General features: G+C 37.4%; 1 protein-coding gene across 7 annotated transcripts in view; it reads left to right on the plus strand.

The window, feature by feature from the left end:
• Positions 1-27,079, plus strand: part of CNTN4 (contactin 4) — a 913,589-nt gene that overhangs the window by 444,155 nt on the left and 442,355 nt on the right. For all 7 annotated transcript variants that reach the window (XM_032411803.1, XM_032411802.1, XM_032411800.1 and 4 more), the window contains one exon: positions 11,260-11,401. In XM_032411803.1, the coding sequence (XP_032267694.1) occupies positions 11,347-11,401 (55 nt within the window). In that variant the 5' untranslated portion in view covers positions 11,260-11,346. The remainder of the gene's footprint in view (positions 1-11,259; positions 11,402-27,079) is intronic.

The following is a 27,079-nucleotide window of genomic DNA, read 5'->3' on the forward strand; positions in this document are numbered from 1 at the left end:
GAAAGAGTGCCATACTCAATTAGTTTTGCTTTCCATAGGAATGGGAAGGAGGAGTGGAGGTGCCATGTATTTTCCTATCTTCAGCTATGATCTACTTTTGTTTTTGTTTTTATTGTAATGAGAGTGTACTAATATGGGAATGACATTCTTTTTTTAAATTTTTTTTAAGATTTTATTTATTTATTTGACAGAGAATGACACAGCGAGAGAGGGAACACAAGCAGGGGGAGTGGGAGAGGGAGAAGCAGGCTTCCCGCTGAGCAGGGAGCCCAATGCGGGGCTCGATCCCAGGACCCTGGGACCATGACCTGAGCCGAAGGCAGATGCTTAACCAACTGAGCCACCCAGGTACCCCTGGGAATGACATTCTAAAGGAAGGATGAAGTATCTGAGAAGCAGTCTAAATAAGGGGTAACACCACTGTAATTTTTTACATGCTACAATTACCTGTTCTTCTAATAAGTCTGCATTGTAACTGTTTGGGAGAATTTCCACATAGCGCTTAAATATCTACACTCTGAAGTCGAGTGCATTTCAAGGGTGATGTAAATATTCTACATCTTGATGGTAGTGGCGGTAGTATGACTGCATGAGTTTTTGAAATCTCATCAAACTTTACACTGAAAATACTGTACATGAGTGTATGTAAAATATACTTTGATAAATTTGGGGGGTGGCATTTAGAGTTCATGCCCGGTCCCTATTACTTAACAGCTGTAACAAAGGACAATTTATTTAACCCTTAAAATGAAAATAGTATTGTCCACCTCAAAGGGTTCCTTTTTTTAAGAAATATTTTATTTATGTATTGATTTATTTATGTGTGTATTTATTTATTTATGAGAGAGAAAACCGTGTGTGCCATGCGCACAGGCAGGGTAGGGCAGGGGGCAGAGGTAGAGGGAGAGAGAGATCTTAAGCAGGCTCCATGCCCAGTGCAGAGCCCAACTCGGGGTTCGATCTCACAATCCTGAGATCGTGACCTGAGCCGAAATCAAGATTTGGCCACTCAAGTGACTGAGCCACCTAGGTGCCCCTAAAAGGGTTCTTTTAAAGATGATATGAGTTAATGTTTCTAAGAGACTATTACATAGTAAGTACTCTGTAGATGATGTGTTGTTTATCATTTCCTCAGTTATTTTGTATTATATTCTACAATTACATTGCCACCAACATTAATAGCTTAATCACATATGCTTTTTTTTTTTTTTAAGAGAGAGGAAGAGTGTGTGTGTGTGAGCACACATGCGCAGAAGGGTTGGTGGAAGGGCAGAGGCAGAGGGAGAGAGAGAGAATCTTAAACAGACTCCACACTCAGCATGGAGCCCAAGGTGGGGCTTGATCTTATGACCCTGAGATCATGACCTGAGCTGAAATCAAGAGTCCAGTGCTTAACAGACTGAGCCATTCAGGTGCCCCTAATCACATATACTTTTATGTTAAGCTACATACATGTTGCTTTAACTACACATGTTGTAGTTAACAAGCAACATGTTGCATTAACTACACATGTTGTACTAAAAACTCACAAACATAAAAACTGTGTATATATATATGGATAATTACATAATATACATAATATATATAATTACAGTTTCGAATACATGGCTTTCATAATAGAAGATAGGCATCATTTCCATTTGTTTTTCAACTGAATTGTAAAAGTGTTCAGTATCTGAATGTTGTAAATAAAAACTTATTTAATTGATTTTAATTAAAATTTAAACATATCAAAAGTATTAAGATATGGTAGAATGTTTAGGATGAATTTGTGATAGACACTTGGAAACCTAAGCAAACAAAGAGGAAATTATTAACTCTAAAAAAAATCCCAACTAATACAAAAAGGAAATAAAAGCAGTATACTCTGGGACTTAGTTGAAAAATTATCAACCGAATTAAGTGATATAACTAAATTCAGACAACAGTGGAACCAGGTATCTGTGCATGTGTTTGTTCATGTGTGTCTATCATCGGGACTGCTTGTGTAAAGGAGCTGAATTCTCATCATCATAAACTAATAATACATTAAACCCCCAAATCAAGAAATACTAGTTTAAGCATTTATATTTAATCAAAATTAAGATACATACCAGAAAAATAACTTGTTTTCCCTGGGAAAGTAGTTACCTCCAGGGAGTAGGAATAAGTATTTAAGCTATGTTTATGTATTACTTTAATAAAAGTAAAGATTAAATAAAACTTGAACAGTAGCACAATAAGTGATTATTTAGTGGAGGCAATGAACAGTGAACATACATTTGTGGCACGGGATTAAATTTCCAGTAATAGCATCATACATAGAATTTAATTTTTGTTTGTTTGTTTTTGGTATAAGCGTAACTTTATTTATTCAGTGTTATATTAGTTTCAGGTGCACAATAATAGTGATTCAGCACTTCCATACATCTCCTGGGGTTCATCGCAAGTGCCCTCCTTAATCCCTATCACCTATTTAACCCAAACCCCCACCTCCTTCCCCTCTGGTAACCATCAGTTTGTTCTTTATAATTAAGAGTCTGTTTCTTGATTTGTCTCTCTCTCTCCCTCTCTCTTTTTTCCTTTTGCCCATTTGTTTTGTTTCTTAAATTCCACGTATGGGTGAAATCATATGGTATTAGTCTTTCTCTGACTGATTTATTTTGCTTAACATTATACTCTCTTGCTTCATCCATGTTGTTGCAAATGGCAAGATCTCAGTTTTTATGGCTGAATAATATTCTACTGTGTGTGTGTGTGTGTGTGTGTGTGTGTGTGTACCACATCTTTATCTGTTTATCTGTTCTGAACTTCAAGTTATATTACAAAGCTGTAGTAGTCAATACAGTATCGTAGTGTCACAAACATGGACACATAGATCTACAGAATAGAAAACCCAGAAATAAGCCCAGAAATAAACTATTGATGGACACTTGGGCTGCTTCCACATCTTGGCTATTGTAAAAAAATGCTGCAATAAACATAGGCCTGCGTGTATCCCATTGAATTAGTGTTTTCATATTCTTTGCTGGATTATAGGGTTGTTTTTTTGAGGAACCTCTATACTGTTTTCTACAGTTGCTGTACCCCTTTGCATTCCCACCAACACTGCACATGTGTACCTTTTTCTCCAAATTCTTGCCAATACTTGTTGTTTCTTGTGTTGTTGATTTTAGCCATTCTGACAGGTGTGAGGTGATAACTCATTGTAGTTTTAATGTGCACTTCCCTGATGGTAAGTGATGTTGAGCATCTTCTCTTGTGTCTGTTGGCCATCTGGATGTCTTCTTTGGAGAAATCTCTCTTCAGGTCTCCTGCCCATTGTTTTTTGGGTGTTTATTTGTACAAGTTGTTTTACATATTTTGGATATAACCCTTTATCAGATAAGTCATTTGGAAATATCTTCTACCATTCTGTAGGTTGCCTTTTACTTTTGTTGATTGTTTCCTTCGCTGTGCAGAAGCTTTTTATTTTGATGTAGTCCCAATAGTTTGTTTTTTTCACTTTTGTTTCCCTTGCCTCAGGAGACATATCTAGAAAAAAGTTGCTATGGCTGATGTCAAGGAGGTTACTGACTGTGCTCTTTTCTAAAATTTTTATGGTTTCAGGTCTCACATTTAGGTCTTTAATCCATTTTGAATTTATTTTTTTGTATGGCATAAGAGAGTGTCCAGTTTCATTATTTTGCATGTCCAGTTTTCCCAGCACCATTTGTTGAAGAGACTGTCCTTATCCCATTGGTTATTCTTTCCTGCTTTGTTGAAGATTAATTGACCATATAGTGGTGGTTTATTTCTGGGTTTTGTGTTCTGTTCTCTTGATCTATGTGTCTGTTTTTGTGCCAGTACCATACTGTATTGATTATTACAGCTTTGTAATATAACTTTAAATCTAGAATTGTGATGCCTCCAGCTTTTCTTTTTCAAGATTGCCTTGGCTATTTTGGTCTTTTGTGGTTCCATACAAATTTTAGAATTGTTTGTTCTAGCTGTGTTAGTATTTTGATAAGGATTGCATTAAACGTGTAGACTGCTTTGGATGGTATAGACATTTTAACAATATTTGTTCTTTAAATCCTTGAGCATGGAATATCTTTCCATTTCTTTGTGTTGTCTTCAATTTCTTCCATCAACATTTTGTAGTTTTCAGAGTGCAGGTCTTTTACCTATTTAGATAGGTTTATTCCTTAGTATCTTAATATTTTTGAGCAGCATACATAGAATTTAAAAGCAGTACATCTCATACAACTTTGCGGGATGAGAACATGGTGTAATCTGAGAAACAGATGTCTCAAATAGCTTTGGTGATGACAAAGCCATGGTGACTACCATTCATTTGACTAATTATCTTCCAAATACACAACTGTTCTCTGATATGATGATGCAAGTCAGGCCTTCATGCATCCTTAGAAGCAGTCTAGTTCACTCTCCTCTTTTACTGGTGGAGAAACTTGGCCAGCAATTAAATAACAACACTGAGCCAGTAACCCAGTTATGCTGAATCTCGATTCAGGGATCTTTTGAAATACCGCAGTGTAATTATTGGGATTACTTCAGTTTTTTGAAAAATGTCTCCCCAGTAGCAAAGTGCAAAGGTCCAACATCAAAGCAGATTAAGGTTTTATAAGGAGAACGTATACTGAGAAAGTGGTAGTGGATATATATTCTAAGAAGCTAATTAAAAATTTTTGAAAATTAGTGTATAGAACTTTCTTGGCTCTCAGAATGTATAAATATAAATATAAATATATCCTTTAGTGACTGAAATGATGAGATATTGGCTTGCTTGGTTTTTAATCCCTCAGGATATCTGCCGAATATAATTATTGTATTTCTGGTTAGAATTGCCACAAGTGGTAGACACTGTTTTGTCCAGAAAAGCCTTTAAAAATGGGGAAAATTGTCCACTTTAACCCACCCTCTGTAATTCTTCAATGTCTTCTCTAATGAGGTCTTATGATGGAAATAGAGTCCAAATCAGCTCTTGGGTAGGCAAGTACAGTTTAAATAAAGGATTCCATCTTATGCATATCTACCTCTTGGTAAATAGGTGGCATTTTCCAAATGTATTATCCATGTTCTTTATAACTTTTCTTCTTTTTTTAAAAGATTTTATTTATTTGTTTGACAGAGAGAGAGCACAAGCAGTGGGAGTGGGAGAGAGAGAAGCAGGCTCCCTGATCAGCAGGGAGTCCAATGCGATTGGGGTGGGGGGCTCTATGCGGGGCTCCATCCCAGGACCCTGGGATCATGACTTGAGCTGAAGGCAGACTTTTAACCAGCTGAGCCACCCAGGTGCCCCTCTTTTATTTTTTACACTGTTCTCCTTGTTCTTTGAAATGCTTGGGACAAGCAATCCAGTGAGAGAAACCAAGCAAAACACATTTTCTCACCATTCCTAAAGAAGACTTTTTGCAGTCTCCACAGAAACAGGGAAGACATCAGGGAAATAGAAATAGAAATGTGTCTCTTCTAGTACATAGAGTAAAAAGTTAGTACAGGAGAAAATCTAGTAAGCTAATTTGATTGACTGATATGGTAAAATTTTCACTCTTCAGAAAGAACCTGTAGGCCAGCTACCATAACCATAGGAAGTATACATTATATATACTACTCATTTGACATATAAACTAACTTGTATAGTCTGTGATCTTTTCTACCTGCTGAGTTGCTGTGCCCCTGTGGCCAGAGACCTTGACCTTGACTCTTTTCATTCTTCATATTACCATTTGTATAATGGGCACTCAGTAAATATCTGTTGACTGATTGAAATTTAAGATTTGACTTTATGCCACTTTCCCTTGAAATGATTGGCAGATTGTTTTCTAAGGAAGCCACATTTCTCTCTTGCTTTCAGTTTTGTTCACTGCTTCCCCACCATTGTGATTGACTGCACACCTCATTAGCTAATTGTAGAGTTAAAAATTGCTCAACTATACAACTGGGAAATGTGGATGATCCTTTTTAAAATTCCTGCCTTAAGAATGGCTGCACTCCAAGGGCGCCTGGGTGGCTCAGTCGTTAAGCATCTGCCTTGGGCTCGAGTCATGATCCCAGAGTCCTGGGATTAAGCCCCGCATCGGGCTCCCTGCTCAGCAGGTAGCCTGCTTCTCCCTCTCCCACTCCCCCTGCTTGTGTTCCCTCTTGCTGTGTCTCTCTCTGTCAAATAAATAAATAAAATCTTGAAAAAAAAAAAAGAATGGCTGCACTCTAAATAATAATTAGTAAGAAAACAAATGTTCATATTGCTCTTACACTTGGAGGGAAAGGAACTTATTCACATTTGTACTGTCACAAGAAGATTTGTGAATTAACACTAGTGATAGGTAGCTTTCTGACTAGATCTCAGCTCAGAAACTTTGCATTATAAATATGATGCAGATTCTGCACTATTACTTGCTGGCATCTGGCTTCATTTCTGCAAAAGGACAACGTGAAAAGCAGAGTTAGAAAATAATCACCATCAGAACTTTATGTCATGCTTTAAAAGACACATAGGTTTATTTACATTTCTGTCACTGTGGTAGAAAAGAGCACAGGACTTGAAGTATGAAGACATAGGTTTTGAGTACTGGCTCTATTGATTTCTAGACATTTGACCTTGAACAACTTCCACAGCCTCTCACAATCTAATTGCCAAGGCTATAATTTTATAGAGGGTAGTGATGCCTGACCTTCAGGGTCCTTATGAAGGCTAGATAAGAAAGGAATGTAAAAGCACATGGTATGTCCACAAAAGATGTTAGTTACTTTTGTTCTTTCATTTACAAACCAACTATTGACTGCCTAGTCTGTGTCATGCACTGTGCCAAGCCTCTTAAATATCAGTGATTACTTACCTTCATAAGGTTTAAATTCCATTTGGGGAGAACATTTTAATCTCCATCTAAACAGTAATAATGACTAATATTCACTTTCAAAAAAATGTCAATTGACCTTTACAGCACATTTGTGAGGAAGATAGGGCTCATGCCATGATCCCCAATCTATAGGCAAATATGTTTACAGAGACTAAATGGTTTTCCCAAGTCTGATAACTTTGGCAAAACCAGGAAGAACTCACTATGCTTGATTCCAAATCCAGTGTTTTTCCAAGCTGCCTTGAGGCCTTGAAAATTTTGCTATATGTTGGAAGTATACTTCATAATTAGAAGTGTAGTTAAGTTGTTGACCAGAGGAGAAAAGCAAGAAAGGAAAACAGATATCCTGTACTTCTGGGATTGCATTTAAAGTAGATCCCCATATACATAAGTCAGTTTTTTTTTTAGGTCCTTTCCCTGTTCAGAGTCCTTCTCCTTGTCATCTTAGCCTTCAGATTCAAGTCCAAATTCTTTAATATACATTCAAGGCAGTTTGGATATCAGGCCCCTTGACTTAGGCTGTGCTCTTTTTAACAAGGATGGCAACTAAGTATCAAAGACCTGTCCTCAGTGCATTCCATAATTTCTCACTAATTCTTTCACTAAGCCTGGAAGACAGGTATTATTGCCATTATTTTACAAATGAGCCATGTAGCTAAGGAATTGGAGGTCCAGGATTAGAGCACAAGTCTGACTCTTCAGACTTTGCTGCTTTCGTTATCTTGTGTTGCTGTAACTTGAACACTCTAAGTTCTCAGCTTCATGTCTGTGTTTTCCTTATCCCCTTGGCTTAGAATTTCCTTCCTCCCTCTTATTTATCCTTTCAACTCAGATCAACTGTTTAGGGCCATTGGAGAGCTTTCTTGAAGCCCCTGCCCCACTGCCCCACCCCCAATTCAGTTAGATGATGTTCTTTTACATCCTCAACACCTTGTACTTAATAGACTTTTTTACACTCCTTGAACTGAATTATAATGACTGCTTTAGTCCCCTTGCTTGTCAAGCCAACAGTGAGCTCCTTGAGGACAGGGCCCTTAACCCTATTACCTCTGCACACCCAGCACCATGTACTGTTTGTTCCTGTTGCACAATAAGCAAATCTACTTATTTGTTAAGCTGAATTAGAGCTACTTGGATACCAGCAACATTTTAATTTAGCAGAGTTCTAAATCAAATAATGATATGATCAGATCCTGCATGTAGGTTCTTGGAAATCAGGACTCTTAAGGGAGAACTGAATCCTGCTTTTTCCTTTCTTTTCTTTTCTTTTTTTTTTTAAAGATTTTATTTATTTATTTATTTGTCAGAGAGAGAGAGAGCACAAGCAGGGGGAGTGGCAGGCAGAGGGAGAAGCAGACTCCCTGCTGAGCAAGGAGCCCAATTCAGGACTTGATCCCAGGACCCTGGGATCATGACCTGAGCTGAAGGCAGAAGCTTAACTGACTGAGCCACCCAGGCGTCCTATGAATCCTGCTTTTTCTTAAGTACTTTATAGGGAGGTCTTTAGTATTACTATTAATATCAGAATATCAAAATTGTTCGAAGGGTTAGAGGCTAGAGGAGTTTTGCTCTGTTTAGCATTGTGTAAAAATATTCTGAGAGTTGTCAGTTAATCTTCTTCTGGCTCAGCCAGAGAAAGCAACCAAGTCCTCTTTGTTTGTGTGGCCTCCTCTCTAGGATTTACGAGTCTAATTCTTGGACAAGGTCTCAAAGTTAGTGCTGAGTACACTATCTTTTACTATAGCCACCTTAGGATAAACCAGGGAGAGCTCTGAGCTGCAGGGGAGATCTATTACCACCATAACTCTTGGCTCATCCTGCAGCTTTCTTTCTGGCTTTAGTAGAAAAACTGAAATTATGAAACTTTGTATCTTGCACCATGATCCCACATGAGATTCATGAATCTTCAGCTCCATACAGAAAACCTGGTTCTCTGACTACAACTGCCCATTAGACAAATTACTGTCAACAACCCCATTATTTCTGATTAGTAAAGGTGAACCTTACCTTACCGGAATGTAAATAAATGCCAGTAAGGTTCTTGAATTCCTTCATCCTTAAAAATCTACAGCTCTTAACACACACTGTAAATAGCATCATATCATGAATTAAATCTTTATCATGAAATTGGATACATTTCCTAAGCTAATTTTAATTGCTTCAAGAAATTGCTTAACATTGTAGATCAATCCCCAGGTCTGAGATGACATTTCCCTCACAAAATTAATTATTAATACCCTGATCATTTGCTTAAGACATTAATAGTTTTCATTGATCAGCACATCCTGTTTATCTAAAATGGCCTAATCACCATGCATGTCAGAAAAGTATCTGAACATATCCAATTAGAAATGCTGCCTACTTTCAGCCACATCAGCAGATCAGAAGTTAAGAGTCCCTTTTGTCTTCACAACATATTAGTCTAGCTTTATCAGAAACTGAGCTATTTAATAGCACAAAAGAAAGATGAGTTCTCTAATGATGGTTCTTCACCTTTATTAGCTTCCTGGTAGGCGTAAAGGCTTCTCAGTGACCACGCAGTATAAATTAATGCTAAGAGCCCTTGATTAATGAGCTTGTGTTAGTCCGTGTTTTCATGTGAGCCTGTGTTCCATCACAGTGTTTTCCTTATAAGTAGGAGTGAGATGAGAAACCCCAGGTTATTATCAGGATAAAAATATTGGATGTACAGTAATAATATCTAGCATTTGTATGGCACTGTATAGTTTTAAAAGAGGTTTCATTTACTTAACAAGAAGGTATCCTTGAAACAATCTTAAGAAGGAGGGAGGATCGGGTAAATACCCAGTACCATGCAACTAGTTATAGCCAGAGTTGTAAAGAGAATTTGAGTCTCCCCGTTTCCTAGCTTTAAGTCTCCCAGTTTCCTAGCTTTCTCCTTTGACTAAGTGATAAATAGGTGGCATCCTGCTCATCTTTCAAATGCAGTGGGAACTCTTCTCCTTTATGACATCTCCCAGGCCAGAAAGTCTCTTCCTTCCTTCACAATGGCATATTGTATTGCAGTTTTATGAAGTGTGGGTAACTGCCCCTATAGGAGTAGGAGATCCTTGAGGCTAGACCTGGTTGTCTGCGTTTTGGCAGGTCCAGTGCCTCACCTAGTGTCTGGAAAGCAAAAGGTGCCCCATCTATGCATGAATACATGGCTTGCTGGCAGTATGGAGGGAGAAGGGGTGGGTAGATGAGAGCAAGTGCAGTCCTAGTTCTGTTTTACTAAGGTCATGGTGCAGACCTTTGGCACCTGACGTTAATTTGACATTGTTTGGTTCACACATTGTTTAAGAAAATATTTTGAACTCATTTCCAATATTTAAAACTTGGTAGGTTTTCAAAAATACAATAATATTTAAAAACTTTCTTTGAAAAGTTGTAGGTTGTCTTGCAACCCTGGGTCTGTGCCCCCTATGTTAGCCCTCAGCTTGAGCTAAGGAGCACCCACCCACTTCAGACAGGACATTGATTGTGTTCTCCAGAGTGACCCCGTTTGTCCGCCTACTTCACTCATTCACTTGCTTTGTAGCCTTTGGAATACAGACCCTTTCTTTACTACAAAGTTCTCCTTTTTTAAAGATTTCTGGATAATGGAAGAATTACTGTTTTGTTTTGTTTTTTTAATTTTATTTATTTATTTGACAGAGAGAGAGAGAGACAGCGAGAAGAGGGAACACAAGCAGGGGGAGTGGGCGAGGGAGAAGCAGGCTTCCCGCGGAGCAGGGAGCCTGATGTGGGGCTCGATCCCAGGACCCTGGGATCATGACCTGAGCCGAAGGCAGACGCTTAACGACTGAGCCACCCAGGTGCCCCAAGAATTACTGTTTTTAATCATGTTCTGTGTTTGTCCAAAAGAACCTAGTAGTCAACTACTCATAGATAGTAAGATTTCTCCCAGTAGGCACTGGAGCTGCACATTTTATTGGATTCTAAAGATGAAACACAGAGTAAGGAAAAAAATGTTTAAATTGATAGAGTAGTTATAATTTTACCACGTGTAACTCCATTCTAAAACTTGGGATTTTTTCCATGTTGACATTTTTAGTGTATTATTAATTGGAAAATAAATAAGAACAGGGACTGGAGACTAAGGGATTGGGTAGGACCTTATTAAAAAAAAATAATCCATTCCCCTGCCTTTGGGTTGGTTTATATCTAATCAGAGCTGTTCTTTCTTTCACTCAGTAGCCACCGGGACACACCAGTTCCATTCCCTGCCCAAGTATTATTTGGAAGGAAAGGAAAGGCAGCTTCTTTGCTTCATATTCATAATTTAACATACTTTTCTCTTCTTTAATAGTACTTTTCCACAAGTGAGTTTTATTTGTATTCAGGTAAAAACAAATTTGCAGAGGCCACAAGGAGAAGTATCTGCAAATCTCATTGTAATGTCTCTTCTTTCCCACAGATTAAAGGTTGAACAAAACTTAAAAGAAACAGCGGTTCTATTCACTTGTTCTTGGACTTGAAACTCCTTTGACCTCAGAAACTGAAGATGAGGTTGCCATGGGAACTGCTGGTACTGCAATCATTCATGTTGTGCCTTGCAGGTAGAGTGTCATTTAAAAACTTTTTGATTTAAAAATGCCACTGTATTTCACAATAATTCAAAAGTGGGCCTTCACTTTAGATGGCAATGATAAAATCAAAAGAGTGCACATTACTACGACTAGCATTTGCTGACACTGTTGAATATACTTTCCTGATGGTCTTTTAGGGGCTCTTTTCATGGTACTGTATCCAAAGCTAGACATTGATGTTTCACCTGCCTATCCAGTCCTTTTAGAGTTCTTTGAGCCATTATTTAGTTTGAAAGTTGTTATTTTTGCTCATCCCACTGCTCAATTGCACAAAGATATTGGGCAATAAAACCGATAACATAGTCTCGAGTATCACCTACTTTGATGTCAGCGGATGGAAGTTTATTTGGGTAGCTCTTTCAATATCTTTGTTAATATTGCTCCATCTTTTGATAGTAAGTCTCTTTCTTTTACATTTTGATACACCTATAGTTAGCAGAAGACAGTAACTAAAAAGACAAGAGTTTTTTTACCATATACCAATGGTCAACTAGTAGACAAGGGCTTTGAAAAGTTCAGACATGCTGTTTATTACTTTCTCAGTTTTCTGGAAGATATGAGCCTAGCAGTTGACGTACGTAATGCAAATGTTGATGCAGCTTAAGCCCAACATGTGCTGAGAGTTGGTTTTCAGGTTGGGATGGTGGACGTCTTTCCAGGCCTTTTTGAAGTAAGTCTAGTTGACCTGCTTTGTTATTCAGAGTATTGAGTCCAAGAGGGACACCTGGAATATATTTGCATTTTTATAGAATAAAATAAAAATGACTTTCAGGTCACCATTACTTTGATTCATGACTTCATTCAAATAATGTTACTGAGTACCTTGCAAAGAACCAGGTTTGTGCTAGTATCTGGGAATATAATCCTGAGCAGGACAGACAAAATTACTGCTCCCTTAAAGCTCTATTTGCTGAGTTCTATAGCTATATAGATTGAAAGCTTGATAGAATAGATTATTTTTAATTGTTATACAATTAAAGGTAGCAGTGGTAATCCTAACATATACAGGTCACTTATTCCATGCCAGGCACTATGTTAAGCTCTTGTACTTTAGCTCATTTACTTATATCATGACCACTAAGAAGTCGGTATTAACTATTTATTTTTATTTGCAACATTATTATTATTAATGTCATTACTGAAGCATCAAGAAGTTAAGAAACTTACCCACAGTCACCAAACCAGTAAGTGATGAAACTGTTAAGTTTTAGACTCAAGCAGACTAACTCCAGAATCCATAGTTTTGATCATTATAATATAGTCCTTTAGCTATATTGTTGATTTGTCCAGTTCATGCTTACAAATTTATTCTTGAAATTTTGGTTTTCATTCTTACTATGTTTTTCTAAATGCAAACCTTCATCCACTCATAAGCTTTATAATGCCCTACCTTTAAATTCTGAACCTCTTGCCTTCATGAACATCCTCACCATTCCCTGATTATGGACATTTTGGCGTCTAGAAACCTGTTTTAGCTTTATCACTTTTCTCCTTCATCTGGTCAGAGCCTAAATCTTGTCATTACCCACCCTGCCCCCAGAAATGTACATTAGGCTTTGTGCCTCAGTTGCTTTTCTCCAGTGTTTACATGTACCTTGACCCTCCTAAAAAGGCGTCAACTGAGTCAGTCTGGTTCTAACTTCCCATATTCTGGGATGAACATATTCTTTAAAGCTTGAAGCAGTGAATTGATTTCTCAGTATTTGACTACAGCAGTGTGCTTATTTATTTAACCCAGTGTGCTAAATGTCAAGAAATTAAAGAGTTGAAAATCAAGGAAGACATTAATCTTCTCAGTTGTGTTTTGAAAAACTTGGAATTCTCACTGAAGATGAGTACCTGTATCTTTTTTTATTCAGTTAGCTTTTTGTAGGGAATCAGTCAGTATATTGATTGCTTTGGTGAGCCTTTTTTGTGAAGCGTTTCACATGGCATTAATATTCCCTTACCATATGCCTCCTTCAGTGTAGGTAAAGTCGAGCTTTAATTAATGTTTTTGTTTTCTTGCTATTTGTCTTGATTTCATTAATTTATACAGCACTCAGCACTCTGAATTTTGAACAGATTTCTTTAACTGCTTTAGCTTCTCATTTTTTTTCCTTTCCTATACTTTCTTAGTCATAGATTTCATGGTAAGTTTTTGGCAAGGAAAATATTTGTGTCTCTTATGTTTACCATAATTAGTGGATCTCAAATGGGCCTTTTCCTAAATAAGATAGAAGATCCAAATGTATAAGCAGACTGCTCCTGTAAGATACAGATCTTGAAAGGTCTGCTAATTATTTAAGGGTATTGGTTAGTAATTTATGGTACAATGGAAATATTCTTTTCTTTTGCCAAATACTAGACTTAATCTCTGACAATAATTAAAAAAAGAAAAAAAAGGAGTAGTCTGAAAATCCAATCTCTACAAAATTGGTTTTATTATCCTGCCTCTTAGTGAATTTAAACCAGGGATCACAAAACTCTGCTACCTGAACAAACAAGGAAGATAACAAATGAGTGAAACATTCTTCAAGGAATAGTGACTCCTACATACAATATAGGATGCTGGTGATTGTGGAAAACTGGAGAAAACACGTCCCACTAAATTAGCAACCAGTGCCCAGCTCTAGTCCTTTGTGCTAGGTCTTCCAGTTCTTCAACATTTTTATGCATAAACCTCCTAATTTTTTTTTAACATTGCCAACCAATTCAAATGAATTTTAAAAATGAAAATAAAAAGGCTGCACAAAACAGACCAAAATGGTCTTCAGGCTAGAGATGCAGTTCCTGGTCTGCTGGTTTACAAAGTTTATTTCAAGTGCTTGGTTTTTCTTTGTTATTATACACATCGCCAATACACTAAATGTTGGGGGTCTCTGTACTAAGTCTTCCTTTTGCCAAGAATTTTCTTCCACTAAATGTCCCTGTCACTTACCCTCTAACCTTATTTGGATCAGTGCTTAAATGCCACTTAATTGGCTTTTCTTGACAATAATAAACAAATTAATATTAGTGAAAATAGCAATATTTTCTTTCACCAACATTCTATACCCCTCTTATTTTATTTTTCTCTAGGTTTCTTATCAAATATGAATAACTATATATTTTATTTGTCTTTATACTAAATGCCTTTACCCATTAAATTGAAGCTTTATTCAGGCAGGTATTTTTTAGATCACTGCTATATCCCCAGCATCTTCAAAATGCCTAGTGAACAATGCCATACAATAATTAAATAAATACATTTCAAATGGTGCATGCTGCATACTGGCCAGATATGAGAGAGAGAGAGAGAGAGAACTGTCTTCAATTTTAAGGTGGATTATGAACCCAAGGCCGACTATAGTCACCTTTGTGTTAAGGGAGGGAAGTAGCCACCTCTGAAGCTAATCCATACAAATTTTTATTTTACACACACACATACATACATATATGTAGGTAAATAAGTATATATTTAAACATATATATGTAAATAGGTATATATTTATATTTAAACATATAAAATAGGTATATATATTTAAACCTAATATATGTATATATGAAAATATATACATATATGTATATATAATGTATATGTATAAAGTATAATGAAGTATAATATATAAAGTATAATGAAAATATATACATATATTAGGTTTAAATAGATAAAGTATGAGAATTGGTTTATGTGCCTTAAACTCTATGTGAGAGGTTCTTGGTATAACACCACTTTGCCCCTTTCTTACTTCAGCTACTGCTGGGTGCATTGTGCCCCCTGTGTGTTTTTCTGCCTCCAGTCTTTGTCTAAAGTTACAAGCAAGGGGAGCTATGAGAAGGTCACTCTCCTCTGCTACATTCCTTGACCAGTGAGGTATGAGGAGCAGTAGTAAATACCACAGCCTCCTGTCATTTAGGAGGACAGTTATTAGGTACATTCTACACAGTTCCTTACAGATCCCCAGAAAAGACTGAATCCCAGTTGCCCACAGTAGTTCACCCCTGCTTCCTAGGATCATCTCCCAAATAAACTAGCTGTTTCCAAATCCTTCCCTCACACTCTGCTTTTGGGGGAATCCAAATCAAAAATATATACACACCAATTAATAGTAGAGCAGCCACCGAGTATTAGTCATGTCAGTAATTAGGAAGAAGCCAGACAGGAAACATAGTTTTGACAGAGATGATTGACGTGCTGACTATGATGTATATCCATATAGGTATATGTATGCAGTTACTTATACGAGTGCATGTACACGTGCCTTTATATAAGTACATGTTGAGTATTATCTAGGTCCTGCAACCAGATAATATTTTGCTATTAACCAACTCTTTCATTGTTTTTACTGTTTACTAATTGCATGATTAGCCAGATACTGGGCAAGTCATAATTACCCCTCTGGGATTCACTTTACACCTCTGTACAATGAAGCTATTAAACAGATTGTTCCTAAAGTCCTTTTTCAACTCAGAAATTTTTGGCTTTAGCTATACACATGGTTTTATATATATATATATATAAAGAATGTAGCAGAGGAGAGTGACCTTCTCATAGCTCCCCTTGCTTGTAACTTTATAATATATATATATTCTGAGAATGTTGAGCTAAGCTTAAAATTTTGTTCAACTAATATGAAGTTTTACGTAGATCCTGTGCCTTACCATGTGTTACTGATTCTGTTCACATTGGCAGAATTTGAAAGAAAGAGTAAAGTGGCTGGTCCATATGTTCATATGCAGCAAGAGGCGTGAAGACATTTGAATACCCTCTGTGAATGAGCGAAAAAAGTGTACGTTTTGATGTATTCTCAGTTGATCTTGGTTTTCAGGGAGGCTAAATTTATTCCCATCTCTGTGGTGCAGTTTACCAACTTCAGCAATTATCTCTTTTTGAGAAAGTGCATCCTTTCCAAATGCAAGCATTTTGTTGACTTGTTCACAAAATCCATGCCGTTGTTACAGCTGCATCTGGGGGTAGACAGTGGAGTAAAGGTCCTGTATAATTCAAGAGAGACATATTCTAGGATCGGTGAGTGTGCACAAAATGTGGAGCAAGGAAGGGCCCTGGGTTGAACAGTTAATCACAGGGATATAGCTTGAATCTATGACAGTAAAAAAAATACAAGCCAAAGGCCAATACCTGCAATCAGAGTACTTGGAGAGAATATTCAGTGGTCTTCAGAAGGGATTTTTACGCTCAGGAAATCTCTTATCACTAAGGCTAAACTAGGCTGTCTATGGTTTTAGCTTATTCCAGGGTAGGAGAACACAAATACACACTAGCAACTTCCAGTAGTTATTGATAGTGCTAATAGAACTCAATGAGCATAATCTTTCCCCTTAATCAGAATATTCCAGCAAAGTTCAGGATCATCCCAAGAACATCTCCCTTCTCAGGATCATCCCAAGAACATCTCCCTTCTCAGGATCATCCCAAGAACATCTTCCCTTCTTCATGATGCTCCTATAGCTCCCCAAGAATGGAGAGCACACTGAAGTTAGTTTCAGAGCTTGTCCTCACAGTACAACCAGTACAGTTATTTCAGTTCTCAACATTCTCATATTTTTTTCCAGAATAAACAGAAGAATGGGCAACATTCAAATAATTAACAGTTCTAGACAGATATTAAGCCTAGTACTGACTCTGCTCTTGCAAAAGTTACAAGTATAAAATTAAGTTCAAAAAAGGTTTGAATAAATGTCAGTTTTCATATGGTTATTGCAAAGCATAGTCCTGTAGTGACCTCTTATTTTATGGTTTCTCTTTCTAAGAAACTGGCTTGCAGTGCATTTGTAGTCATGCTGACTGAAGCCAACGAATGGGTTTTCTGTTTCCTCTGTGCTGTCTTCTAACCATGGCCATGAAATGAAGCCAAAGCAGTAGAAAGATTTAGCAAGAAGAGAGCTAATAACTAGATTAAAAAGCAGTGACTCCAGTGATGAAAATTCAGGAAAAGAATGGGAAGAAGTATGCCCAGAAAATAATAAACGGCAACTGGAAAACTCCTTTTGAATATCAATTTAAGTACTTAAGTACATTTCATGGTGGGAAAATAATCATCAGTAATGAAGATGATGTTGAGGTAAACAGAGAAACTGGCAGCAGTTTTATATCCCTATAGGTATGGACATATAGTAACAGTCCTAGAACCCAGAAGTTATTAGAAATATTCAATTTAAGACCTCTCCTGAAGCAAAAGCATTAATGGCTTCATTAGATATGCTCAGCCAAGCTGGATGTCTTAACTATAAATAAAATTCCCTTACTGATAGAGTCTAGGACATGTATCTACAAAAAAAAAAAAAAAATGAATTCTGTTCAATGAAACATAGTAGGAAGAAGGGAGAAAAACAGGTGAAAATCTAAACATTACCGTGCATTTCATATCCACTTGGTAATAGTTGCCTGTTGAAATATGGGATTAACCCCAGAGCTTGAGGATGGTAGGTGGAAGAATAGCCTGTGTCATCTCAGACATTGTCGGTAATGTGACCTGGAGACCCCGCAGTGCTGGTAGTTAAGAGCAGGGGCTTTGAAATGACAGATAGGTCAACCACTTAAAGGCTGTGTGATCCAGCTATTTTAGCTCCCTGTCTTAGGTGGCTTTTCCCACCATCTATAAAATGGACAGAATAAGTGTATTTACTTCATTTGGGTGTTTATGAGGATTGAAATCATGTATATGTTCTTCATACTCACCACAGTGTCTGATACTTAGCCAGTACCATTTCATGTGAGCTGTTGTTCATTGAGTCATTCAACATACATTTGAGGATCTGCCAGTGCTAAGCATTGCACTGCTCTCATTCTCAGAATGTAGTTTAGTTCTAAGTGAAACATAGTCCCTGTCCTCTTGGCACTGGTGGGGGTGATGATGGTGCCGCCAGTATCCACTTCTTAGCACCCTGGTGTCTGCCCTTCTTCAGTGGCTGAAGATTGTATAGCAGACTTTATAGCACATCGTTGCCCTTCCCTCACCTTGTTTGCAATTGACCTCATCTTTAAGATAGTGATATAATAATAATGAAGAATACCGATGAAAAATAAATACCCAATTTGATTAAACTTCTATGTGTAGAGCGCTCAGGAAGGTGTCTGGCTTAGTGCCGTTATTACCATCATCACCAGCAGCAACAAACAAGTGGGCATCTGTTTACTTGTACAGCAGCCACAACATTTAGGGTCTGCCTCCTAGAAGGAAGACACCGAGGACAGTTGCCAACTCGAGCCATCTGTCTGGGGAACTGGCACTGGGAAGGAGCTGGGAAGGTTTCTGTGATGGGACTTCCAGAAACTTATCAAGTTGCAAAGAGATAAGGTTTCTAAAGATAGAAGGATCTGGTGGTTCAAAATGATGAAAGATTTCCAAAATACATTTTACAAACAACAACAACAACAGAACAAACAAGCAACTCAGATAAAGAAAGGTGCACATAACAGCCCCTAATGAACTGTGATGGAATGTACTAGAGCAAAGACCGTGGTGAGCCACATCCTTCTATTCCTCTCTCCCCCTAAACTCCCACCGGTGATGTCAACCAGATACTTCATCTATATGATAAACAGGGTTTGATGAGGATGTTGCCCCACACTACTGTAATAACACCCTTAATTTGTTTAGCACTTGTTAACTATGAAATATTTGCTGAACAGTCTGTTTAGCAAGGCTGTTAGGGGCTAGAGGCAACTACAGTAATAATGAGTGAAAATTTATTGAGCATATCTGTGCCAGATACAGCATCCCATTCTTGAGTGCAGTTATCCCATTCAACCTGACAAGAACCCATTTCCTAAATTAGGGGTTATGATCTGACTAAGGAATCAAAGCAGTATTTGAATGAGTCTATACAGCTCCAAAGCTGGAGCTTTTAACTGTGATGGTATGATATCTAATGACACCTGGTACCTGTCCTCAGAGAGCTCGCCATCTTGTAAAATACTATGAACCTGTAGTTCTCCAAAAGTAGTCCATGGACCAGCAGCAACAGAATCACCTGGTAACGTATCAGAAATGCAGATTCCTAGGGCCCAGCCCAAACCTACAGAATCAGAATTTGTGGAAATGCGTCCCTCAGTGTGTGTTTTAATAAGCCATCTGTAAGATTCTGATGCTTTTGAATGCTTGAGAACCGTACTAAATGCTCTTGAGAGGCAGGTAAGGCAGGAGTTGTCATTATCCCAATTTTACATATGGGAATATGAGTGGTAAGTGACCTTCTCAAGGTTATATGTTTGGCATTAATGTCAAAGCTGGAATCTAAGTTTTGTGATTCATAATCTAGTGATTTACTTTTCCCCCTAGTATATATGCTACATTTTTACTCGTGTAACTTTCGGAGCACCTTACTGAATACCTGATAATATAAAGTAAGGCTTTTTATGTTGAAGAGGTGTCCTGAGTACTGAAATAATTTACTTTTTCTGCTAAGCCTTGTTTCACTGCCTGTGAACCACTAACAGGTGTGATATTGGCCTGTGCTCTTGATCTGTTTTGTGATGTAATGAATGCAGAAAAGATGTTTTTCTTTAATTTTAAAGGGAAATGGAACTATGTGGTAGAATCTTGAGAAAGTGGAAAATAGAAAGAAAAATGTCCCTTAAGCCTACAAATACAGTATAATTAATGATCTTTTTGGCAAACAATAATGTACATATTATCACTAGGTCTGAGTTCTGTGCTTAGAGAAATAAAAGAAAAAAAAGTTTGGATATTTTGCACAACCTCTAGTGGATTGTCAGGTTGTTTTGTCTTCTTAGAGTAATCAAGAATCTTTTCCCTTAAGGTAGATAACAGATTGTTTTGTTTTGGAAAGAAAGAATTCCAGGGGAGATGGCTCACCCCTTCAGATCTGAATTGAGATTTATGTCTAACGTTCTCTTTTTCTATAGCGATGTTTGGCAAAAGGCCACAGAAGACCCCTCTAAAGCTTTTAAATTCGTGCTGAAAGTAGCCACAGTTAGCTATGAGCACTTGAAATGTGGCTAGTCGAAACACTTCCCAAAATCTGTAGTAGTTTCCTAGGGCAGCTGTAACAAATTACTGCAAAGTGGCTAAGAACAACAGAAATTTACTCTCTCACAGGTCTTGAGGCTGGAAGTCTGAAATCAAGATGTTGGCAGGGCCGTGCTCACTCTGAAGGTTCTAGGGAAGAATCCCTCCTTGCCTCTTCCTAGCTTCTGCTTATGGCAGCAATCCTTGGCATTCCTTGCCTTGTAGATGCATCACTTCAATCTCTGCCTCTACCTTCACATCACCTTCTTTTAGTGTCTGCCCTGGGATGTGGGAACTTAGTACAAAGAAAACATATAAAATACCTCTAGTAATTTTTATACCAGTTACATGTTGAAATGAATACATGGGGCTAAACAAAACATGAATATTGGCATTTTGTTTATTTTTTCTTTTTATGTAGGTACTACAAAAATGTTAATTATGTATGTGCCTCACATTATGGTTCTATTGAATAGCAATACCATAGAAGATGTAGGAACCAATTATTCCTTAGTTTATAACTATAGCTGAGAATAATTCCCTTCTTTTTCTTATCTTTGTAGAAGTAGAAACTCAAGCTGATAGCCCTGAGGCTGAAGGGAAGTTGATTAGGGGAACAGGTGTAGAGAGGAGAGGTATAAAATGTAAATTTTTTAAACTTTTGACTCAAAGAATAGGGTAAATGTTTTATTTATCACAGTGCCTCCAAGGTGCTTTTATAGAAGAAAGAATATCGAAGTCTTCTTACATCCAGCAAAAACAGTGAAACATTGAAGACTAGAAGATTTTTTGAACAGCTTTTTTACAGAAACCTGCAAATCACATTGACCAGAAGTAATTTGTACAAAAATGTTCATAGCAGTCAGAATAGTCAAAAAGAGGGAATAACCCAAATGTCCATTAGTTGATGAATAGATGAACAAAATGTGATACCCATATAGTGGAGTACTATTCAGTCATAAAAAGGAATGACATACTGATACTACAACATGGATAAACTTTTGAAATATTCTAAGTGAAAGAAGCCAGACACAAAAGGCCATATGTTATATTAATTCATTTATATGAGATATACAAAACACAAAAATCCAAAGAGACAGCAAGTGGATTAGGGTTGCCCAGAATGGGGTGTAGGAGAAGACATAGAGTGACTGCTATTGGGTGTAGGGTTTCTTTAGGATGATGAAAATACTCTGGATTTAGGCGCCTGGGTGGCTCAGTTAGTTAAGTGTCTGCCTTTGGCTCAGGTCGTGATCCCAGGGTCCTGGGATGGAGTCCCACCTGGGGCTCCCTGCTCAGCGGAGAGTCTGCTTCTCCCTCTACCCCTCCTCCCTGCTTGTGATCTCTCTCTCTCTCATGCCCTCTCTCTCTTTTTCAAATAAATAAGTAAAATCTTAAAAAAAAAAAATACTCTGGAATTATGTAGTGATGCCTGCACAACCTTATGAATATATTATAAACCACTTGTCTTAGTCGAGTAAGGCTGCTATACCCACAAACTTGGTGGCTCATAAACAACAGAAATTTGTTGCTCACAGTTTTCATGTGCTAGAAGTCCAAAATCAAGCTGCCAGCTCAGTTAGGTTCTGGTGAAAAAGGCCTTCTTCCAGATGGCAGATTGCCAACTTCTCTCTGTATACCTATCATCACAGGGCTAGGATGTCAACATAGGAATTTGGGGGGAAAACAAATATGCAGACCATAGTATGATTTAATTGTACATTATAAAAGGGTGGATTATATTGCATGTGAATTATATCTCAGTAAAATTTTTTAAAAACTCCTTAGGAAAAAAACCAAACCTTTTTGAAATCTTATTAAATATTACACTTTACTGAGAGAGCCTATCTTGTCAGGAACTCAGCATTATTCAGTGCCAACTTCCCTTATACATAATTAACAGGATAATAGGAATGTAGACCTATCCTAACTCCCATATTTTAGACAAGTTAACTGGTTTGGCCAAAGACACCCAGATAATTAGTAGCATAATCAGAATCCAAGTTTCCAAACTCTAATCTCAATCTGTCTTCCACTGCTCCATTAAGGCAGTGTGTTTTATGGACATTGGGGGTTTCATCTCTCTCTAGCCCACACCCAAAATTCAGATCCTATAATATGAGGAAAAAGAAAAGCATAAACCTCCTTGTGAGAGTGAACTCTGTGACTTTTATTCACCTGAGGTGTGATACTGGATTCCTCCATGAAAACAAGAGAGGGGGGTACTAATGGAGAGGGAAGGAGACCATCTGTGTATAAGGGTGATCTTGAGGAAGGAGGATGAGCATTGTTATCAATTTTGTCCCATATTGGCATCTCTAGGAAGCAGAACATTTCCTTATTTCCTACCTGTCTGTACCAAACCCCCTGGTGGCTAAAATTAAGAATCCATACTGAGTTTATGATTAAACTTCCCCCTACCTGAGGATTATATCCCAAGCCAAAGCTTTGTAAATAGTTTTGATTCAAAAAGGGAAGGCAGAAAGAGGAGAAATGGGTGAACTATTTGTTTTTTGTTTTGTTTCCTTTTTTTATTTAAATAAATTGCATTTTTTATTTTTTATTTTTTTATTTTATTATGTTAATCACCATACATTACATCATTAGTTTTTGAGGTAGTGTTCCATGATTCATTGTTTGCGTATAACACCCAGTGCTCCATGCAGAATGTGTCCTCTTTAATATCCATCACCAGGCTAACCCATCCTCCCACCCTCCTCCCCTCTAGAACCCTCAGTTTGTTTTTCAGAGTCCATCGTCTCTCATGGTTCATAAATTGCATTTTTTAAATGTGGCTACCAGGGACACTGGGTATCTCAGTCAGTTAAGTGTCCTACTCTTGGTTTCAGCTCAGGTCGTGATCTCGGAGTCATGAGATCTAACCCTGATTTGGGCTCTGCACTCAACATGGAGTCTGCTTGGGATTTTCTTTCCCCCTGCCCCTCCCCTGCTTGCTTGCTTACGTACTCTCTCTCTCAAATAAATAAATAAATCTTTAAAAAAATAATAAAAATAATTAAATATGGCTACTGGCAAATTTAAGATTACCTATATAATTTGCATTCTCTTTTTACTGGATACACGACTCTGGAAGATGTCTCAGGTTTCTTTTAGGTCAGGTGTCAGCAAACCTTTTTACCTTTCTCCCAAAAGTAAATATTTTAGGTTTGGGGACCATATAATCTTTGTTGTAACTACTCAAGTCTGCCCTTGCAATACCAAAGTAACCAAACATAATACAAGTATGTGTGGCTGTGTTTCAATAAAACTTTATACATACATAAAAAAGGTATATTTATACAATCATAGAAATGAGTGTGGTTGTGCTACAATAAAATTTTATTCATACATCCAAATGAGTGTATTTATGCAACATATACAAATGGGTATGGCAAAAAGGGGAAAGGCCATTTCACTGACAAAGTATATGATAAATGTATGATGTCAAATAGATTATTTAAAAAGTATGAATGCAGCAACATGCATGTTGTTTGAACTACTTAAGTAAGAAGAAACAAAAATCAATGTAAACTCCCTGGTGTCAGCTATATTGCTTCCACTTAATTGACATCTATACCAGAAAGGAATTAACACACCTAGAAATGCATCCTGCTTGTTGATGTGGAAACAAATGTCAAAATAAGTCAGGATAAACATGAGATACAAAAGAAAGCATAACTCTTTTCTAAGGAACTTTGAAGATGAGTCTAGTAGTTGACCTGACAATCCCTTGCAGCAAATATGTTACTTTAGCAATCAGAGATTCACAAATTGCCAAAGTTGTGCTGTTATCTAGTCCCTTTCTCTTTGGGCAGATGAGAAAACAAAAGAGCGAAAAGATTAACTCATTTCCCCACATTCACATGGCTCATTGCTTTCAGAGCAAGGATCAAATTTTGGGAATATTTGATTGACTTTTATCAAAATTTTTCCTGATTGGACTTGGACTTGATAGCTGTGTTTCCATCACATTCCTAACATGTCTAAATTCTATGTAAATGGCCATGGAATTTTATTATTAAGGGTGTTTTGGATAAAAGTTTATGATTGGCTTTCTCAGCTGTTTTCCCACCTGAGAGTGGTTTTAGGTAACTTGGCTGACAATACCGTGTTGTCTTTTGATATAGTGGCAAATAAATTTGGAAAAGAGATTAGGTTCTTAAAGTTAGAATTTCTGATTCTTTTGAAAATATTTACACATGTTTTATTTATTAATTTATTCACCTATGTAATAACAATTCACTAAACATCTACTATCTTCTGTGTACTGACAGGTGTTGGGCATACATCTATGTATGTATCCATCTATGTTGGATTTAGAGTTTATAACATGTGTGCTGAAACAATTTATTTCAAATGAATATGTCCTGACAGATTTAAGTGAGAATTCCAGGCAAAATACAGTGTTCTCAATGAACCATATTGTTAAATTTCATAAGACACTTCCTTGGTACAAGCCTATAGTGGATAAGATCATGGACCTGGATCCGAGATAAATCTGGGTTCGAAATCTTTCTCCAAGTGTGGTTAACAAGTTACTTGAGGAAATACCTAATTCTCTGACAAAGGAGACTTAAAATATTTAGTACAGTGTCTGGCCTATAATCAGGATATGATAATAATGTCACAATCATTTATTAATAATAAAGGGGCATGACCTTCTTCCTTTTTCTCACTGAGCCCTAATGCAGGCAAAACACTTAAATTTACTTTACCCTCAGTGGATTCTGAATTACATAGTATAAATAAAGAAGAAAGAAAACAGTGACATGAAAGGGAATGAGAAAATGCTGAAGTCAAGCATGCCTTTGGCCTGTCATGAATAAAACTAAGTAAGGAAGGTCAAAGTGTTGTTGTTTAGTTTCGTTCTACAGTTGACTAAAAAAGGGGCAGGTCACAGCCTCATTCATAGGTAGAGAAGGAGGAGGAAAACAGGATTGATAACTATCTCTCTTATGTGATTATATTATTTTAAGGATAAACTTGTATCTTGTTCTTTATATAGCCATGTGGACACAAATGTATATAAGCATTTTTTTTACTGTATCTTTACCCTATTGGTCAATCTGCTAATATTTGAATCAGAATTTTAGAAATGGAAGAGCATGCTATATCATACATGTAATACTTTATCATTAACTGTTAATCATTGTTACTTTACCTGATTTTTCACATTTCTTACCATTGAAACATGACTTAGAGTCCTAGGTTGCTTTTTCATTACTGATGATAATGATGATTATAATAGTAATAATAACAGTAATAATTACTATCCTCTTCCCTCTCATCTAAATGCTTTGAATATTATATAAATAATATTGGGCTCAGAGTAGCCCTACCTAATGTGGCTAATATCACCTCTGCGTTATAGAAGGGACAACTAAATCATGGGGCACCTGGGTGGCTCAGTCAGTTAAGTGTCTGCTTTCAGCTCAGTTCATGATTCCAGAGTCCTGGGATCGAGCCCAGTGTCAGGGCTCCCCGCTCAGCAGGGAATCTGCTTCTCCCTCTCCCTCTGTTGCTCCCCCTGCTTGTGATTATGTTCTCTCTCTTTCTCTCTCACTCTCCCTCTCTCTCTCTCTGTCAAATAAATAAATAAATAAATAAATAAATAAATAAATATCTTTAAAAAAAAAAAGAAGGGACAACTAAATCAGATTAAGGAAGTGGTAGAAGATCACAAGGTATGGCTTCACTAATACCAGATATTTCCTCCTACTCTGTCCTGGTCAACATCAGCCTCAGTCTTTACCAGGTTCCATCTGGAGCAGCACACTTGGTTTTATAGTCTCCTGTCCATAAACACCTGTCTGTCCCCCCAGCATATGTGCCACTTAGCCCTTCATCAGCTTCCTCCTTAGTTACTGACACACTAGCTGCATTATGATGGAGAAGACCAAATTAAACTATGCAGACATTACTTCCCGAAGTTGCTTTATTTCTGGTATGTAGCCAAAGAATCATGATCTCCGCTTTCTTTCCAAGGAGGTATAGTTCCTCCATTTTCTTTCCTTTTGAGTTGTCACCTTGTTTTTTCCTCCACTCCTTATGGTACTGTTCCTTATCTCCCCCTCTCACCTACTCTGGGTTTGTGCTTTCTTCCTCCTATCTTCCTTTGCTTTCTCAGATTATATCTTAGCTTAGAATACAGCTGTAAAACTAATGAAATTGTCTTTAAGCATGCTTTTAAACTCCCAACTGTTCACCTCCCTCTGATTTGAAATGAGTAAAGTTTTAATTTACTTGTTTAAAACTAAGTTAATGCATTCATATACTCAAATACGGTACATGCTTTGTATTTGTGCTTTTTTTTAAGATTTTATTTATTTGAGAGAGACAGAGCAGGAGTGGGGTCAGGGTGCGCAGAGGGAGAGGGAGAAGCAGGCTCCCCACTGAGCAGGGAGCCCCGTGCAGGGGCTTGAACCCAGGACCCCAGGATCAGGACCTGAGCCTAAGGCAAAGCTCAACCCACCTAGCCACCTAGGTGCCTCTGTGCTTCTTTTAAAGGAGAGAGTGAAATTCACTCAACAGTCTTGTTCTTGGAATAAAATACCACCTTTCTCCTGGGAATTATAATAATTCAAAGAACAAAACAAAACCAAAATAAATCCACTTCTCAGAGCAAAAGAGTAAATAACAAAAATGCAGCATTTGCATGGGTCAACAGTTTTTGCCAGAACTTGATGGGATATCC

This window comes from Phoca vitulina, unplaced genomic scaffold (genome assembly GCF_004348235.1).
Source record: "Phoca vitulina isolate PV1807 unplaced genomic scaffold, GSC_HSeal_1.0 scaffold13, whole genome shotgun sequence".
NCBI classification, from domain to species: Eukaryota; Metazoa; Chordata; class Mammalia; order Carnivora; family Phocidae; genus Phoca; species Phoca vitulina.